This window comes from Python bivittatus, unplaced genomic scaffold, assembly GCF_059951505.1.
Source record: "Python bivittatus isolate LINGU-HERP-01145 unplaced genomic scaffold, Pbiv_v1 ctg000840_np1212, whole genome shotgun sequence".
Taxonomy (NCBI): Eukaryota; Metazoa; Chordata; class Lepidosauria; order Squamata; family Pythonidae; genus Python; species Python bivittatus.
Genome location: NW_028277113.1, coordinates 32,796,399 through 32,816,380, shown reverse-complemented (window position 1 = coordinate 32,816,380; position 19,982 = coordinate 32,796,399). Strand labels below are relative to the sequence as shown.

General features: G+C 36.0%; 1 protein-coding gene across 1 annotated transcript in view; it reads right to left on the bottom strand.

Annotated features, from left to right (window-relative positions):
• Window positions 1–109: 109 nt before the first annotated feature.
• Window positions 110–19,982, bottom strand: part of LAMA1 (laminin subunit alpha 1) — a 110,425-nt gene continuing 90,552 nt past the window's right edge. Inside the window, exons 52-63 of the mRNA XM_025164264.2 lie at window positions 17,947–18,061; window positions 17,593–17,763; window positions 16,393–16,544; window positions 15,687–15,872; window positions 14,420–14,582; window positions 13,247–13,359; window positions 11,747–11,936; window positions 11,322–11,480; window positions 9,281–9,428; window positions 8,097–8,230; window positions 5,935–6,157; window positions 110–5,433 (exon numbers count right to left, since the gene is read on the bottom strand). Of these exons, the coding sequence (XP_025020032.2) occupies window positions 5,279–5,433; window positions 5,935–6,157; window positions 8,097–8,230; window positions 9,281–9,428; window positions 11,322–11,480; window positions 11,747–11,936; window positions 13,247–13,359; window positions 14,420–14,582; window positions 15,687–15,872; window positions 16,393–16,544; window positions 17,593–17,763; window positions 17,947–18,061 (1,909 nt within the window). The 3' untranslated portion in view covers window positions 110–5,278. The remainder of the gene's footprint in view (window positions 5,434–5,934; window positions 6,158–8,096; window positions 8,231–9,280; window positions 9,429–11,321; window positions 11,481–11,746; window positions 11,937–13,246; window positions 13,360–14,419; window positions 14,583–15,686; window positions 15,873–16,392; window positions 16,545–17,592; window positions 17,764–17,946; window positions 18,062–19,982) is intronic.

The following is a 19,982-nucleotide window of genomic DNA, read 5'->3' as shown; positions in this document are numbered from 1 at the left end:
GTACAGCTAATGCAATTTAAAATACAGTATACACATTTTGTATGGCATACCATTAACCTACACACCAACCACTTTGAAAAAAAAAAACAGAAAAACATAGGTGTGGTTAGATACTTCATAAAATGTTCTTTAATTTAATATCCATCCCATATAATCTTCACAGCTGTTTTGTAGGTACCCAGTCAAGACACTCATTTGTGTTCCTTATCCAAAACATATTTTCTTATTATTTCTTTTGCTTGTTAAATTGTTTGAAAGAAATGTTGAAAATGATGGTTTCTTTTTGGAGTTTACATAAAATAGAACTCGTGATTTCATCAATCAATGTCTGTTAAAGCTGAATGTCCTTCAAATGTTGTACATACTCACATATGAGAAAGTGAGTACGTAGAGTTTTGATAAAGCTGTAAATACCCATTTTGAGAGGAAGCAGCAAACATTGGCTGAGTGAATTTACCAAATAACAGATTCTTTCCATTGTTTGAGGCAAAGTCCATTACTGCCTGAAATTCAGACAAAACTTGGATCTGGTATATTTTGTCCATTAAATCTCAATTATTTCAAAAGGAGGCCCACTAAATCAATGGTTTTATAGTATAGATATGTGATCTTGTTGCCTCTATTACATGCAGTCTTACCAAAGGAATTTTAAATCATGCGCACACTCCTACTAATATTCAGTGCTTTTAAGCCCAATGGTTTCAATTGTAAAATTTAGCAGGAACTTAAGCCATTCTTGCTTTAAAACAAATAGAACTTAAAAACCTTGTCTGTGTGGCCCAAAATGACTCACTCATTTCCCCTCTCAATCAACTGACACTCTTTTGTGTGTGACAGCACATGGTCTCAGATGATCTGATCAGTCATTCAGCAGCCATGATCATGGCAAAGCAGCCTGGCACCTTCATTTCCAATCTTTCCTTCCCTTTTTGATGGAGCTGAAAAAAAATCCACGGCAGTACCTCCAGGGCTGGTGCAGTTATACGTCATCCCACCTATTTTTTCTCTTTTTAACGACCTTTGGCTGTGAATAGATGCAGAGAAGCCATTTTTACAGGCATCTGAGTTTTCATCCGAATCAACGACAACGGCAAAGGCAGTTAACCCCCTGGCAAATAGTTCACATAATATAGGGGGAGTTGATAGATCAGAAAATTAGTTTAGCCCCAAACAAGACCGAATCTGATTTTAATGTCCCTGGGTTAATTGGCTCAATCAATTAACTCCAGCTTAGAGTTTGCATCCTATGCTTTTCCCTCTCCTAATGACCTAGTTAAGCATGTTGTGCAAACTGAATAAAAATTGCTTAATATTCACTTGATCACATTGTGCTTCTCAATGAACTAAAACTAGTCTTGAGCAAATGAAAACAGAAGAGTTACTATAAATAGAAGAAATTACTGATGTAGTTCAAGGAGCATATGTCTACTGCGTGAAGTTATTTTTACATTTTTGTTATATTGTATCTGTAATTATTATAGTGTGCTTATAACTCTCATAAACTACAAAACAGAAGTTAAGCATATCTAAATAATTTAAAATATTTACATGGTTGGTTCAGTGTGAGTTTTTAAAAACAGCCTATGAGCTATAAAAGAAGAAACAGAAATTCCTTGGCAAATGATACTTATTTGAGCTACAACTAGCAAGTATATTAACTCCATGGGATTATTCAAATGTTTTTATAAATTTTTTTCTAGGTTGCATATCATACAATCAGTATCTTACAATGTTATTTAAAGATATGTAAGTTACATCCATATAAGTCGTGTATAAAGGAAGTATTTAAATGAATTGGAGAGTTAAAAGGAATAAATAACTATTTTATTGCATTATTCTTTGAAAGACAGAGGTGTGCAAAATGTTTAGGCCAAAACATTTTCATTGCCTAATTGGTTTCAACATTCCATGCTTTATCAAATGCATGAGAGAGACAATATATGAAGAGGCTTATTTCCTTGCTTTTTCCTGCTTTTCTGCCTCCATCTTCTGTACGCTGCAGCTAAAACTTTCCTGAAATGAGCAGAGAAAATGTTCATTCAATAGCCTTTTGTATTTAGGTCTCTGTATGAAGGGAACCATATGAAAAACTGATGCCACCCGTTTAGCCTAGCTGACCACCAGCATGGCTAATGAATTGCAGGGTAACACTAGCATGCATATGCAACATGTGGCAGCCTGAAGGTAGTAGATAGGCCAGATATTTAGTTGTTTTGAGAAGTTTCCCTCAAACCAACCTTTTCCTTAATGTTCTGGATGTTTGCTCTCTTCCAGGATTGCCTTCTAAGCTGCAGAAACTACCATCATAGCTACAGACTGATCATTTACCCCCCTGGGGTTCTTGTGTCTTTTCAAGGGCAAAATCTGGAAGTTAGCCAAAGTTGAATATACTGTATAAAATCTAAATGTACTATGTAGAAAAATCCTCAGAGGTCAGCAGTTTTGTTATTGTTCTATTCAAAAACAATTGGAAGTGAATGTAAAAAATGTGTCCCCTTTTAAAAGTCTTTTAAAATACTTCTCTAGTAACAATACTCTGCCGATTCAAGTTATTTAATGCTTGTTTCCACTGCCTGTTTTTCATAAATAGTTTGATTACAGACATCCTTGCCAAATGTGAAGGACTTAGAAAGCATTAACATATATGTACTTAATCCATGTTAAACATGAACCACTATTAACTAAACCTCTAACATGCTTGATTGAATCCTGCATTAAAAATATAGTCTAAAAGTGAATTTCTTAATGATATACTCCATTAATCTATTAAAATGGAATGGTAAACAAACATATATTTTGCATAATATTCAATAAAATATGTTATAAACCCCACTTATTCTTAAGCAACTGGGTCAATCATATATGTAATAATACTTGTTCCTTATATTTGTCCCAGAAATATGACTATATACTGACTATGATTTGAGAAATTACTCTTCATACATAGAAAAAGATATGCTGAAGAGAATAGTTATTGTTTAGTCTTCTTCTTTATATGTCTTTCTGTTTAGACGACTTCTTTGTAGAATAACATTCAAACACCTACTACGCCCACTCCCATCTGAAGTAGTATAGTGATTTAGAGTATAGTAGTATAATATATAGTATAGTAGTATAATAAGAGCTATCCCCAGTGACTGCTGTCTTTTGAGTTTAAGTATTTCAAACTGATCTGCAAAACCTTATCCAGAAGTATACAGAACTAGCATAACCCCAATGTTAACAACTGCGGTATGAGACCAGTGGTATGAACAAGAAAAAAATTGTTTCATACTGGAACAAGTTAGATCTGCTCAAAGAATAGTTACTAGAATGAAGCATTTTATGTTCCAATGAAACAAAACTTCAGAATCTTTTGTATGTTCTGCCGTAAGGAACAGTGGGATTAAGCAACTGACAACCACAAAATTAGATGCAGTTACAATTCGTGCTGTATGCCTATTAAAACAATCTATAGGAAAAATGGCAAATAGGATGATTTAAAGATAATTTTAAAAATTTAACCCAGACCACAAACAAACAAACAGCAAAAATACAGTCTTCTGAACATTACCTTGAGGCTTCTTCCAAATGCACATGTGGAGTGCACACATATTGTTTTTGTCATCCTGCCTGCAAATAAAACAACACTTGAAAAACAACCCAAGCCCACTTTTGCATGTAGCCATCTGCCTAAAAATGAAAGCGCAGTGCAAAGAACATACATGGGCATACATACAAGACACAAACTTTCTCACAAGTAAAATCACTTTATTCCTCATGAGTTTTATGGATACATCCATAGAGTTTCCTTGGCAACAATATCAAATAGCCTGTGTCTCTGTCTTGGGGTTTCTTGGTTTGTTTTTTTAATCTAGCCTACAGCCTTAGGATTCTGCTGGTCTTCCATTGAAATACTAGCCAGGCCTGATGTTCCTTAACTTCCGAGCCCAGACAGAGTTGGCCATAGCAAACAATTGAAACCATAATAAATATATTGACTGGGCAGTCAATATTCTTTTTCTTACTCCAAAACAGTTCTAAAAGCATGATTCACTTTGTTTTAAGCATTCTCCAGACCTCCATGTCTGGTGGAACATAAAACCAAGCCAGTTCCCATATACCAAACACTCAAAAATAACATGAAACAAAATGTCTGCATTTTGTCCCAGAATGAGAATAAAACTCTGTAGTGCAGCTTTTTTGTTCAAACTTCGGAACATTTTAGAGCTCGGAACATTTTGCACAGTCTTAGTAGAAAATATGCTCATTCCCACAGAGCATATGTTCTGCATCCAGTCTTTAAACTTTCAGCTGAATCACTTTTGTATACAAATTAAGACTATGGAAAACATCAATCTGGTATGTTTGATTTGGTTCAGGTTTTTTTTTTCCTGTTCTCAAAGCTCATTCCATTCCATTTCTGCATCTGTTTACAAGTTTTTAAAACCTCTAAATGAAAATCATTAATATATTTTGTAAACTTGTTTTGTATACATTTTTGTATTTTCTTTCTCCTAATATATGTTTTTGGAATTCCGGGTTGCTAAGAAAATTAGGAAAAAATGCAAACACTTGTATATGACTGTTCCAATTCATATCACACATTAAGTTCTTTCCCAATGCTAGGTATCAGCAGTAGCATCAGTAAAGATTTCATCAGTAGTTACCTGTGTTTTGCTGAATATGTTAGAGAGAATGTGCCTGAGGTTAGCTTCCAGCTTCCATTTTAAATGGTAGGGAGCGGTTTACACACCCACATTGCTGATTACTAGCAACATTTTCAAGTGCAATTTCAGCAGTAATTAGGCATAAAAGAATGCTATGAGCAAAATATGTTCAACATTAGTTCTCTACTAATTAGTTTTCATCTCTTAAATATTTTCCAAACTACTTTTCATACTTAAAATCCATACGCATGACTTGGAAGAATATGTTTTATTGAGTAGGGCCTTATATTACATATTTACTATAAATAGACCCATATACATCAAAGTAATTATGGTCAAGTAATTAACAGAAGATTTTTTTGTAAATGTTGATTTTAAAAGGCTTTTACCAACAATAAAGAACAGAGTCAGCTAATGTAGTTAATATTTTAGTAGAGGTATTTGTTGTACAAAAGATACCTTTTATTTTTTAAAAAAGTATAGAAATTCTAGCTAAACATATTTTTCTTGAGCTGGAAAATAAGAGGGAAATCACTGAAATCAGTATTATCATTAAAAGCAATTCTTTTTCATTAAGAGTTGATAGACAAAGGCTCTTAAAATGGAACATTTTTCCTCCCATTTAGTACTCAGGCTGCAGGACAGGAATGTGGAAAAACTCCACGCAGGTCAAAGGCTTCACTGAAGTCAAAGGAGTCTGTTTGCTGGCCTTTAATCAGCATAAAGTTTCTCAAACACCCTTGGAATGAGTTCTTACTGGTCAAGCAATTTTGTTTTACGTCAGCTAGAAAACAAGTGAAAGAACACAGTAAACATGTTTACTGTCTGAATGAGACTGAATTTACATCTTGGAATCATCTGCTATATTGCAATAATTCAAGATAAATTGCCAAGTTAAAATATAGAGCATGCAATAATTCCCTCATCAATCTAATTTGCATAATGGAGCTACATGCAATAAAGGGAACCTCTGTCAACCATAAAATCAATGAATAAATAGTTCTTAAGGGCTAGACAGACACCTGAGCCCATGATTATGTTCAGACAGATTCTCTGTGGGCCTGAAGTGTAAAGTTGTCTTGAAGCTAATTATAAGAAAAGGAGCAGAGCAGCAACCAGAAGACTTAGGTAAATGGGCACTGGTATTTTAATAGTCTTCACATTTCAGAGAACTGACTTTATATGGCTTAGCATTTTTCACACTAGTTACTCTGAAAAATATAAAACAAGTCAAGATTAAGATAATTTTTGGTGCTCTGCTTTGAATGTGAGAAAAACTACATACCAGGATACCCTCCAACATAAATGGGGTTATTTGTGTCTGCAGAGGTTGATTGAACATGTGGATTATCAGTCTGAACCACATTTCCATCGACTATTAGAGCAATATGATGCTTGCTTTTCTTAGCTTGAAGTTTATGCCACTGTCCATCACATAGATCAGATATTCCTTTTGGCTCATAGGAAGCTGTTATTCTACCAGCTCCATTATTGACACTGAATAAAATCTACAAAAACAAAAAACAAAATGCAATGCAACTGAACAGATGCAGTAAAGATAGAAGTTGGTTCTTTTAACCTAATAAATTTTCAGTACTGTTATGAGAAAGCTTAGTTTTAATCCAGTGGATAATTGTTAAATCAATGTTCATTTAATATTACTTTCTTATCTTTGCATGTTGCCAAGAAGCAATTAATTCAATGCAGCCTATTTCAATTTTGAAAGATTTGCTTTACACCACAGTAGTTCCCCCCCCCACCCCCCGTAACTTATGATAGGTGTATTTCTAAGTATAATGATAAAGCACAGACAAGGTTCAAGAGATGTATATTGACTACATATCTTTCCTGAAAACTTGAATGTTAGATTCTGCTATTCTGGAATTGAGTAAAACGGTTAAAAGGCACTATACTTTGGAGCAGCTTTTATAATAAAAAACTGCAAGATACTGAAAAGCAGGAAATGTGAGAGCCCGGATGGGTCCCTTTTATACCATAGGGAATGGTGATATCTTGGAGTATATATGGATCATTATTTTTGGAGTATGGCAAGCAGTCTACTCTACGTAGAAAGAAATATCAAGGTCTTCTTCAAGCAACCATTTTTAATTTTGGAGTGAGAGCACTTTGTTTTTTCTTTTATGATTTCTTTTAACCACTGAACTTTTTACTCAAGCTAAGATTTTTAGGACAGCTATAGTTTGTGGGTAATAGGACCCATAATAGGAATCATTAGCAGAAGATTCTGCTATGATAACAATGCCACTCTGCAAGGCATTTAATGTAAGGTCAAAATAAGTAACACACATCAAGGCCTTTATTTCTTCCTACACGACAGATGTTCAGCTATGTTACCCATGAAATGACAAAATTACTTATCTTGTACATTCATATTCAAGGAGGGACAAACTGTTTCCTTAGTGAGAAATAGGGGGAGGAGGTTTTCGTTATGAAGTCAGAAGTGATTTACAGAAATGTAGATAGAGTTGGATAATACAAATGCCTACATAACACAATGCTTGAGTGACCACAACAGCCAGGAGAGATTTCCAAAGCTGAAAATTCCCTGAAGATTTCTGTCTATAACCCTGTGGTTGCCATGAGTGGAAATATAAAACAAAATCTGAAAGAAGACAAATACATTGTTTTCCTTATCTGGCCTGTGTGAAAACATTTCAATAAAAGAATTTTCTTAAACCTACAACTTTTTTTCCTCTTAATATAAGATGAAACGTACATACAACACAAGCCAGACAAGAATGTTTCCCCTTCATTCTGAAGTTAATACAGAGATATGTATGAGTACTTGAGGGTTCAATTCATAAAAGCTTCATGTAATGGAAAACTCTCCTAAGAACCTAAAGTAATACTTTGAATCTGGCTTGGTTGAAACAATATTTACATTTATGTGCACTATTCTTAAGACAACTTATACTTTCCTTTGTTGGCAATATATTATTTGGAAAAGCAACTGGAAAGTTTTAAGTAGTTTTTCAAGTTCATTATAAATATATCTGTAAAATCATAGACATTTGTCTTCAAATGAGTTTTTTATCATTTCATCTATTTCATAATTTTATTTCAGAGGTCTCTCACAGCACTTTGCTTAATTAAAAACACCAATGGAATTGTTTCTTCCAGTATAACATTTCTATTTTCCTATGTATAATAAAATAGCAAATTGTAATTGGCTCAATAATCTAAATCTGGTTTTAAGAATAAAAAAATCTATTGGTGTAGGAAAACCAGGTATGTTTCAGAGATCATTAAAACATATTAATTCCAAATTCATTGTCACATATTAATGATTACCACACCTTTTCTCTCAAAAACTGCACATTATATATGCAGTCTTCTTTATATATATTCAGATCCACCAATTTAGGTACCACTTAAGATTTATTAGGATAAATTTATCACAGTATATCTGTTCAGCTCAGAACCTACCTTTCCATTTACAAGCTCCAGCCCAATGGCATCTATTTTAGCACTACTTATTCCAAGAAGAACTCCATTCATAACATTGGTACGGAATTCAAACGTAATGTTAACATCAGATCTGACTTTATAGCCCTCCCTAACTACAAAAGAGAGAAATAATAAAGTTAGAGAATTGTGCTCTACAACTGATATTATCATCAATAGATCAAAGATTTCTGAGAAAAAATTTAGAGTACATCCCTTTTGTTTATTTAGATTTATTTATTTATTTATTTATTTATTTATCATATTAATATAGCCACCCATCTTGCACAAGGTGACTCTGAGCGGCGTACAACAATTACAAAATAAATACATAAAAACAGCTACGTATAAAAAACAGTAAAAACACACAAAACAGGAGGGGATAAAATTAATAAGGGAGCCATCCTAGGCTAGACGGAGTAAAGGAGTATATGTTGTAGGGACATCATAAATCTAATATATCTAGGTTTGTGCTCTAAGGCAATGCTTGCTTGTTTCCTGCACTAGAAGCCTGTCTAACTGAAATGCTTATTTTAATATACCACAAACAGTTCTGCTGGGAAAGGCTCCTGACCAAGTGAGCAGATCAAGAGTCACCCAATCATGTGATCATTTGACCAAAACAAAAATCAAGACATAAAGGATAAATATCATGAAAAATAAAATTAGAAAAATCACTAAAAATAAGAGCTACATGAACCATCTGCAAAAAATTATACTAACCGTAACCACCAATTTCAAAACGAAAGCTCTGTCTAAATGATGCCTTAGTTAACAGTTTACAGAAAGTGATAGGCCTCCATTCTCAAGAATTCCCTACTTTACCTTTTATATATGAAAGTTCCTGTAAAAAACACAACTGTCTAAGTGGGAATGTGTGCTCACTGTAAGTCTCCCATTGAACAAGACAAGCAGCCTGGCTTTACTGGAAACAGAAGTTGTCTGCAGTACAGAGACTTCCTTATTCTTCAATGAAATCATTCTATTTCTGAGTAAAGGAAATTACATTAACAATTCTTACCTACTCCCAGCAGCTTCAATAATTCAGGATTGGAAATAAAAGAACAAGGGGGAAATCAATACATTTTAATGTTATTGGATAGTTCCTATATTTCACTTTGCACTTATATTTTTGGGGGGGGGGAGTAAAACAATACTTTGCTTACCAAGAGCAGCAAAACCACTTCCATCAAAATAAGTTCCTTTCTGGATTGCAGCATAGCATTTATTCACAGCAGAGGTTGAGACCAGATTATCTAACTGCTTGTTATTAATGGTTACTCCACCAATGCATGCAGGGATACTATGAGTAACCTGCAAAGACAATTTGGTACTGTAGTTATTCCTATAGAACAGTGTTTCTCAATCTTGGCAACTTCAAGGCATGTGGACGTCAACTCCTAGAATTCCCCAGCCAGCATGCTGGCTGGGGAATTCTGGGAATTGACGTCCACATGTCTAGAAGTTGCCAAAGCTGAGAAATATTGCTGTAGAACATCTGTATCATACAGGCATCTGCGATTACTCAGAGAGATATCATTCAGAACCTTACTACTTCAGAACTATAAATCAATGAGAAACTAACACTTCTATTAGAGGAAGTCACTCAAACTATGCTGTGAATTTGCTAATGTGGCACTGTTGAGTAGACTTCAATGATATCATTTTAAAAGGCTTTTTGCTATCAGGTAGGGGGCAAAGGATTAAAGTCCTCTATCCCACATACTAAGGTCCAGGGCTGGCTGGATATCTCATACTCTTTTCTGCATATGTTTATACTGCTATAGATTAAAAGTAACTACACAGGACTATTTTAAAAAAAAACAAGAAACAGAATGGGAAATCTTATATTCAAGGAAAAAAGCTGATCTGTAATAAATATAGCAGGTATATATTTGCATTTTAGGACTGAAATAGACGGAATACAGAAAATCACTGAGCAGAGGCCATCCACCCAGCCATTTTTCTATGCTTTCCTCCTGACCTTGACCTGTCGCCCTGAGTCTTGCTGCCTTGCCATCTCTCTAGAACCCCCTGTGGGGAAAACATAGATGCAAATCAGGCAACAATACTTTTTTCTGTCATAAATCTGAATAGCTACTTGGAAGGGAGAGAGGATTAAGGACAGGAAAACAGCACAGGAAAGGGGTTAATTCTGTTCTTCTCCACTACCAGTGCTGGGATCAAAATCAGACTTACAAGAGTTTTTAATTTAAACAAATGTTGGGAAATCCATCTGTTTTCCAGCTTAAAATATGCTTCTTCTGTAGAGTGCAATTTAATACTGCTATTGTTATGGCTATGATCATGAGTCTGCTTATTATGGTCACTGTAGAAGCTGAACATGCTGTTTCAGATACAGACATATCTGATATCCTTTACAGAATTTAGTAAAAAACAGCCCTGTTTGAAGTAAAATACAAACAGAGGAACTGGGATATTTCTGATCAAATGTGGATAAAGAAGTATAAAAATACCAAAATACCATGTAAGCAAAATAACCTATTATCAGCATTACCCAGGGTCAATTTACATATTTTACAAACAGAGGGAGTTCAATTCTTAAATCAGTCTGTATGTTATCACTTTACAGCTCATGGTAAACAGCAGTTCCTATCCTTTCTATGAAACTTCCATGCAACTACTGACAGCTACTATTCACACCCCACAACTGTCCCAATTAACTTGCATTGCTCACAGATGTTCTCACCTTCTAGCTACTAAGGCCCTCCTGAGTAGTCCAGTACTCACTCCCAAGAGCAACAAATCAGCAAGGTAGCCAACATTCTGCCCCTTCCCTCCATTGCCTTGCTGTGCTTGCAGAAAGCTGTATGTAGTAAGCCCCTTGGACTGAGCAGGACAACATTAAGGAGGGAAAGGACAGGAGCCTGAACATGGTGCAAGGGGGAATAAGCATTTGCCTTGCAGAGGAGATGCAAAATTATCTTCACAGTGTTGCTTCTAGAGTAGGATATGAGCTGATCTATTTGCAAAGTTAATTGCTCAGTTTGTCAGAAAAGAAAAGAAAAGAAAAGAAAAGAAAAGAAAAGAAAAGAAAAGAAAAGAAAAACCTATGCTACAAAAGCCTCACATCACTGTGGAGTCCCAGAACCTTCTTGGATCAGCACAGTCCATTGATATGGAACATAGCCTGATCTGTTTGCATACCCAGCACACAAAGGATCAATAAGAAAGTAAAGTCCTTACATTTCCAATGTTCTTTGTGAGGTAACCTAAGGGTAGACCCCCCAAGTACAATTTCCCATCCACATCCAATGTATTTCCGTCACCTGAAACACTGACAGCTTCAGTTTCCTGCCCATCAACTATGATTACACCTTTTCTCTTAGCATAATCTGTTTGCACCTAAGGAGATAAGATACATTCTTTGTGAGCTGTTATTGATAGTTAAGAAACATGCAACTAAGAATAGTATTCCATATATGTATCCATGACTGCCAGAAATTTCCATTCTTGCTTCATAATTATTTAGGGTTTTTAAACATGTTAATTTAATATGTCAGATGCAAAAGCTATTGTGTATCTAACGCAACATTTTCCCCTTAGGCTTTAAATGTACCAAACATATTTTTGTATCTGGGCAGTTGAATGTAAGCATGTAAAGAACCTACCGTATGCCATTTTCCATCACTGATCATTGTTCCATGAGAAACTACTGACTGTCCTTTTCCAAGATCAAATGAAAAATGAAGTTTTCCTCCTTGTAGTTGAAGGGCTGCATAATCAACTTGCTTTTGATGAGCTGTATAGTATATTAGACCACTAGAAGCAAATGTTCTGATACTTAATTGGACAGAAAACCTACGAAATAAGATGTGGAATTGACTTAAGTTTGGACATTTCAGTGCATCCTGTGGAGACTGTCAAAGCTTTTTAAAGACAGAAAATAATGTTAAGTCTAGTAAGTATTCTGTGCTGGATTGTTGTGAGCCAGCCAGAATCATTGAGAGTTGGGTGGCATGCAAGTTTAATAAATTGTTGTTGTTGTTGTTGTTGTTGAGGCATGTTCAGCATAGAGGCAATCACAAGAAGGCAAGAGAAAGCAACTAATGAAAGCCGTGTTGCACTGTTGCAATACAAACCCCGCTCCTTTAGCATGTATGTTATGACATTGCATACATGTATGAAAAGGGCAGAGCTTATGGCATAATGGTGCAAATCTGCTTTCACCAACTTAATTAAAGTAGATCCTGCAAGAGTCTCTGGTTCAAATATTCTGTGGTCCTTCTTCATCTGAGCCCAAACAGAACCACCCATGCTATTCTGAAGACTTGGCCGATTCCCTGGAGTGGCCTCACAGATAATGCTGGCAACTCTCCCTTTTGATTTGAGCCCCTCTAACATTAACCAGAGAAGTCACAAAGGAAACATATTTTCACATTCTGAGTGTTACAGGACAGCATAATAGGTGAATAATTATTCTAGAGGAATACAGAAAGATAAAAATCTAGGAAACTACTACACATTAAGAAATCTATTGGAAGGGAAACAGAACAGGCAGGAGCGGAGGGAAAAGAGGTACAGTGAATTGCACAATATTCCAACTTGCACTTAAAAGTTTTCTCTATCTAAATGATAAAGAACTTTTTTCTTTAAAAAAAAACTATGAAAAAGGTTAGTGCGTTTTTTTGTCTTATGTTTGTAAACAAACTGTTTAATGCTAGTTTCATCCATTTTGTATGACGCCTACTTTACACATGACTGACAGGGACAATCTCAGTTATTTTCAGGGACTGCACAGCTCCCAATCTGCAACATGCTGAAAACTATCCTAAAATATGGACGTATGAGCACAAAAAGCATTTAAGAAATAAATGAAAAATAGATGCTTGTTATCTCAGGGTTCCTCAACCTTGGCAACTTTAAGACAGGTGGGCTTCAACTTCCAGAATTCCCCAGCCGTCTTAAAGTTGCCAAGGTTGAAGAACCCTGTGTTATCTGACTATAGTCCACTTCCATAAATGAGTGGAATTTAATAGTGCCACATGTTGTCTAGGTAGTTCTCTATGTTGTTATCTCTTAACTTCATGTTTCTTATCTGCACATTTGAAGCAATGATCTATCTCGCATGTAGTGGAGGAATTTTATACAATAGCTTAAGATATACCTACTTCTTTCTTACTGTAGACTGATTGAAAAGTAGCATTAAGTGGCTGTTTCTGGTAAAGCCAAACTGATGGGCATTGGAAACGTACTTAACTTCTCCACTTTCTGCACATGGTTTCTGTAAACAAAACAACTGAGGTAAATAAACTAATTTTCTATCTAATACTCATTTTCTTAATTTTTTATTGCATGTTGATGACACCCCAAATCACATACCAATTTCATGCTCAAATCATCAAAACCCAGGAAAATGCAGTTTTTACTGTAAAGCACCCGGAGTCATTCTGTAGTGAGATGGGCGGTGACAAATTTGAAATATAAATAAATAAACAAACAAACAAACACAAGCCTGCTTTCCATCTTGCTGTGGCAAGTGTTGTAGCTTTAAATTAGTTTCTTTTTTAAATGACAAAGCGCTTTTCATGTGTTGGAACACAGTTCCCTGAACTCCAGTAATAGGCCATATTAACTGGAAATCAGGAAGTTATGCTCCAATGTATCTGCAGGACACCAAGGTTAGACAACAGCATTGTGGCATTACCTCCATTTTGATTATCAAAAGAACTGAATTTGTGAAACGTCCTCAGATTTAAAACTAGGCTTACATTTCTTTCCCATTCAAGATAATCTGCAGAATAAGTAGTGAGTATAGACAGCTAATATCTCTTTTTTACATCTCTGATCATACTGACACATAATTCAAATCACATATATTTTTCTCTAATGGAAATATTGTATTTATATAAAATGATACTTATTAATCCAGTACTACAGTTGCAAAAACACACACTAATATGCAGAAATCAGAAATGGCTAAAGCCAGACCAAAAAATAAAATTGATTTTATATGTATATTTAATAAAAAGTAAATGAATTAATTCAATATGGTTAATATGATTACTTTCCCATATATTTAATAAATTCCCCTTTCTGTCACGTTAAAAATTACAGATTGGTGACAACTAAGTACACTCAGCAGTTTATGAGTTTTTTCCCCTGGAAACATCTACGTTCCTTTTAACTCCTTCCTGCTGCAGGACAGAAAGGGGTATATTGTCATAACAATTCAGTAACACTGCATCTAATTGTTGGTTTCTACGTACATGGATTAACATGATCTCGCCCATTTTCCCTAGCTTAATTTTGCCATAACCACAGATACCATCATCATAACATACTTCCTTAATCTGTGAAAAAGACTTTAGAGAACTCGGCAGCATCTGCATTTCAGATCGGATTTCAATATCTTCTGGTTGAATAGAAGGCTTAGACTTCTCTGAAAGAAAGCAACTGTCCATATCAACACCTTCATACCTTACTGCCGTGGTGAAATCCAGAAATCTGTAATTTTTAAAGGGAGGGAGGAAAGGAAAGAAGGAACAAATCATAAGAAATCTATGAATTATTTTTCAGGCACAAGCTGAAAACTAAGAAAGTAGAAATATTTATCAAGTACCACCTACTTTTCTCACAAATCTTTCATGTGAAATTCTAAAGAATTATCATGTTTACCCCATTCCAACACTACCAAATTCCATGATTTCCATGTTACATATCTACAGATCTTACTTGCCGTCCTGTTGTATATAAATGGCAACTTCTATTGCAGTCAATAGTCATAGCCTCAGTGACTGTAGGACAAAAATTATCCAGCTAAGCATGACACACAGACATTGTTTCCTATCCCACTGAGCAACTGTTATCATCAGATGTATTTGGTGTGAAAATCAGTTCTATATATAGATGCAGGAAAACAATCTGGTATCAAATCTGTCTATTAATAAAGCAAAAAATGGAAATCAGGCCTCCTGCTTAAAACAGAGGGGCATCCAGCCAGTTGCCCTTGGACAGGAAAAAAGGACAAAAGAATTTGAACACTTAGAATAGACTTGCACTTGATACCCAGCAGTATCTGAAATTCTGTAATAACAGCTTCTTAGCTTTTCTACATAAAACTCTGCATCAGAAGTTTCTGGATTCTTGCATGCCTGTTAAATGGTTTTAGTTTAAGCTTCTCTGACGTCTGAGAAGATATTCTGGTCATATGTAGAAAATTCAGAACTATCATACCACTGTAAAAATGGTAAATAATGACCTTCAATAAATCAATGAATCCTTCTCTATCAGGGAGGTAGTGTGGTAAAACTGAAGGTTATTTATTTTTTTTAATAATGTTTTCTGTCCTTAGTTAATGGGTTAATTAAATAATTTATATGAAATATATATATTTGTCAGAAACACTTTTAGAACCAGTATTGTATTTTTGAAGAAACTATATACTTATTAAGACTAATGTTTATATGACAACAGCAAGTTATCCTTGCTCTCCTTATCTTTCACTGGAACAAAAATGGCCTTGCACTACAAAACTACTGTATATACTAAGAGAAAATATATAGAGTTAAATAAGAAATTTCCTATGCATGGAAACTAACTTTAACTTACTCTGTGTTAAATATCACGTTAGCTATACAACCATAGAAAGAGTCGATCATCTTTAACCCTGAAATGGTTTCTCCAGCAGGAATTCCACCGATGAAAAGCTTTGATATATTAATTGGTCTAGTTTCTGCCATGAGTCCAAGTCTAATTTCTTCGGGTTTACTTTCATCCACTTGTACAGTTATCATTCTTGGCAGCACGGAGTGGGAAGAATGCAGAGAGAAATAATACTCAATAACAAACTTTTTTTTTTCAAGTTTAAAGAGAATAATTGCAAGGAATAAATATTATGTGAGTTTTATCATCCACCCTGAATAACTGAAACATAAATTTGGTGTTGGAGACTTGCTCCTGTGACAGATCAAACCTCCCTAATGCCTTCCTAATTAATTTCTGTGTGGGTTTTTTTAAATACATAGGACCTGTAGGCTTCTTAGTGTAAACATCTTAAAGCTAATTATGTATTTCTATCTTCTACCAATATTTGGTAAGATTCCCTTTGGAAGTCAAAGCATCTACAAATTATAAAGGGAATAATCGCACACACTTTAATCAGTAGCTGGGCATTGCCTACAATTACCATATAAAACTGAACTTCCTTGTTAACAACAGGAAAACTGATTATTTTTCTAAAATAAAGTAAGTTAGTTCCTTAGGCAACACAGTAACTAACATAGGTGGTAATTAAACTTAGTGCTTCAGCTTGTACCTCTTATTCCGAGTCAGGATGACAGAATGTTCTTGTCCATCACTGTAAGTTCCATTAGCAGACTTGACCATGACCCTTTTTGCACTTGCTCGGTCACCAGCAAGGACCTGCACAGCCAAGTGACCATTCACTAGGATGATGGAGAAAAAGGGCTACAAGGAATAAGAAAAAACATCAAGGTACATTATTGCTAGGTATGTTAAAATGTGAAAAGGAGGGAGGGGTGGAGTTCTCTCTCTTTCTCTCTCTCTCTCTCTCTTTTAAGGCAGGTTTGACACAAAAGTACACAGGTAGACCTCAACTTACAACAGCAATTGGGACCAGAATTTCCATCTCTAAGCAATGTAGTCACAGAGCGCAACTGCATCGCTTAGCAACGGCAATCCCTGCAGTGCCGGTTGCCATTGTTATCCGAATCCCATGGACGTTAGGTGAGGCAACTTCCTGCCAGCTTCCCACGTCAGTTCGGCAAGGGAAGGTACACAAGGATGCGCAAGTGGCTGGCACAACATGAGCACAGAGGGGCTGGGGGAGAGTGCATGGGTGGGGGAGACTTACCCCAGTGGCTTGCAACCTTCCCTGCTGGCTTCCCCAGTGACTTTCTGGGGAAGCTGGCAGGGGAGGTTGCAAATGATGATGTGATGGAGTGTGGGAAAGCCAAGAGAATGAGGCTGGCCCCTCCCTGCGGCCTTATGGTTATAGTTACTATTGTTGTGGTATAGATTTAGTCTGGCAAGATTCTGTATTAGGTGTAAGCTAATAAAGGAGCTAAGCTGTTCTGGACTGTCTCGCTGTTGTTCTTGGGCTGAACCTGACACTAACCAATCCAATTATATTTGCAGAATTAAAGCAGAAATACTCATCTATGTGAACATTGTTATTTTATTATACCACCCTAACCTTTAATCTAAGGACTAAAGATAAAAAGCTGTATTTCCTCTGAATTTAACTCAAAGTCTAGTGATTTCACAGGCATGTAATTTCTTGGCAACAATACACAACTGGGCTTGCCACTGCCTTCTTCCAGGATGGTCTGTGATTTTCCAATCTAGCCTGCAGCCCTGGCATTTTTGGTGGTCTCCAGTCCAAGTACTACCTCAATCTCACTTTGCTTTGCTTTTAGAGATTAGCCAAGATCCATTCCAGAAATAACTACAAGTAGAAAAGCAAATTAAAGTTTAAAGGTGGCTAGGTACTCACAAGATGGACTTGCCTGCGTCTTCGTTGTGCTGCACCTTTGCTAAGCCCCACAAGAATAACGCCGCTGGTGTTCTTTGTAGCAAAAGTGGCCATAAGTTCAGATTCCACCAAAAGGGATTTGGGTGGCAACTCAACATAACCATTATGTAAGATATTAGCACTGCGTATAGGCTAGATTGCAAAAGAAAAGGAACAATCAGTTAATTACGTATTCTAAATCAAAAAAATAAAAATACAGCTTTTGATTATTTAATGCTCAAATGCTAGCCATTATAAAGTCATCATGTATTGCTTATTCATTTCTCAGTAGCAAACAGCTTAAATGTAGTAAACAGAACTGTCAGTATGTCTTACCTCTAGGATACAGCCTTTCCTCACACCGTATGAATTTTTAAGCAAGTCGAAGGTAGATCGGGATATTTCCAAGTTCTTAATGCATCCCACATAGGTTCTGCTATGAACCCCTTTCCTAAGAAAGTTAATACTGAACTGTTAAAATTGAACAATATACTGAATCCTTCATAAAACTCATGGTGTAATTATCATCTTCTGAGAAATCAATAGTTGTTTAACAGTAGCCAGAGAATATGTGAATGACAGAATATACCAAGAATGTTTCAGAAAGAGACAAATCACAATAGGTAACCTTTCTTTCCATCTGATCTTAGCATCCCTTGTGTTCTAAATTCTTATGACTAATTTTTAAAATTGTTTTAGTGACCATCACCTCTGCACTCAGGATCCTGAAAACAGCAACACACTCTGCCAACTTAATATTTTGCATTTGTATTTTCTACAATGCCCAGTCCATTCCTGTTTTCTGTTTAAATATCCAATATTCCAAAGAGAATGAAATGTAGTCATATGGCCTATATTTTAGGAAAATGGCAAAAATGGCAGCCGTGGAGGAGCCAAACCATTACAATTAACCAGAATCCTACCTGCTCCCCCTCTAGCATGTCCATCCCCAAAAACCACTCATTATTATTCCTGCTTAACTTTGGAAAAAGGAATGATCCAAAAAGATTTGGAGTACTATATTAGATATTAGTTATTTTTGTTGGAATCTAAGACAAGTCTCTTTAGGTATCAGGGAAAGGAAACACCTGGAAGCAAACAAACCACAAAGTGTGGCCCTCCTCCCCCTCCAATTTACCCATGTTTATGGGGAAGGTCTGAAGTGAGTGTGGAACCACATATAGATGAATAAGGTTAGTATCTCAACCACCTTGGGAACCTTGATTTGTGTAATCAGGATGGGCAGTTGCTCAGTCAATTATTACTGTTACAACCTCTCTTTCCCATCTAATACAAAGAGACAGAAATGAAGGCTGTCAGACGGCATGCATATCTAGTTTCCCCTCCATGCATTCTTTTTCTTCATGCCTTAAGAAAATTGTGATCAAAAGAAAACCAGGAAGCACATGCTCCATATTAAAATGAAAGCGAGAGGTTATGAGACAAAAATAAAAACAAACCACATACATTATAGATATTGCAGCAGTTGATATTCTTTAGTTTAGAGCTTGCACTTAAAACCTGTGTTTAAAAATACACATTTCCAAGAAAAGCTAAAAGGGAAAAACTGCAAGAAGAAGGTGCTCTCTGCAACTCCAAAAGCAAATTGTTCTGTGGACCACTATGGAAACCCCCCCCCACAGATAATGGTTGATGTTAAATATAGTTATGGTAGGCCCAGCAAGAGGTGCCTTACTAAAGATCTAAGAGTGTGGGATTGATTGTATGGGCAAAGACAGTTCTGCACATAATTTGGGCCCATAATAGGCTTTATACACCTTAGCGAAATGGACCCAGAAAGTAACTGGGAACCAACAGAACTGTGTCTACCATATTTAGGGCCAATGCAATTTCCTGACTGTCTTCAATACGAGTACACACAAAACTGAAAATATGTATGTTTTAAACCTGAAACACGTGTCTGGAAAATTATGCCTAACAGTTTTGGGTTGGCTCAGAATTACAGATTTTGGTTAAGAGACAATCTAGTGGGATTTTTGAGATGAATATGGCAAGGCTAGTACACTTTGCCCTCTCTAACTTCCTCTTCTGAATGGCCCACCAGTCTTCCCAGAGACTTCCTTTCCCTACCTCCACTTAGCTGCTGCCATAGGTATACTTAACTTCAAGTACAGAAAAGGGAAGTAGAAGGAAGACCCTGAGAAGGCTGGCAGGGAATGGGGCAGGCTGGTTGGATATGCTGCACTTGGACTCAAGGTTATCCTATAAGAAGCTGCTCTACCTATAACCTTGGATTTTTCCTATACCCTGCCCGCCCATGAATCAACCAGTGGAAATTGGTCCTCTCACTGACCACGAGAAGTTAGCTGTTCCATGTACAGAACAGTTTGTGCATAGAGCATTTTGTGCAA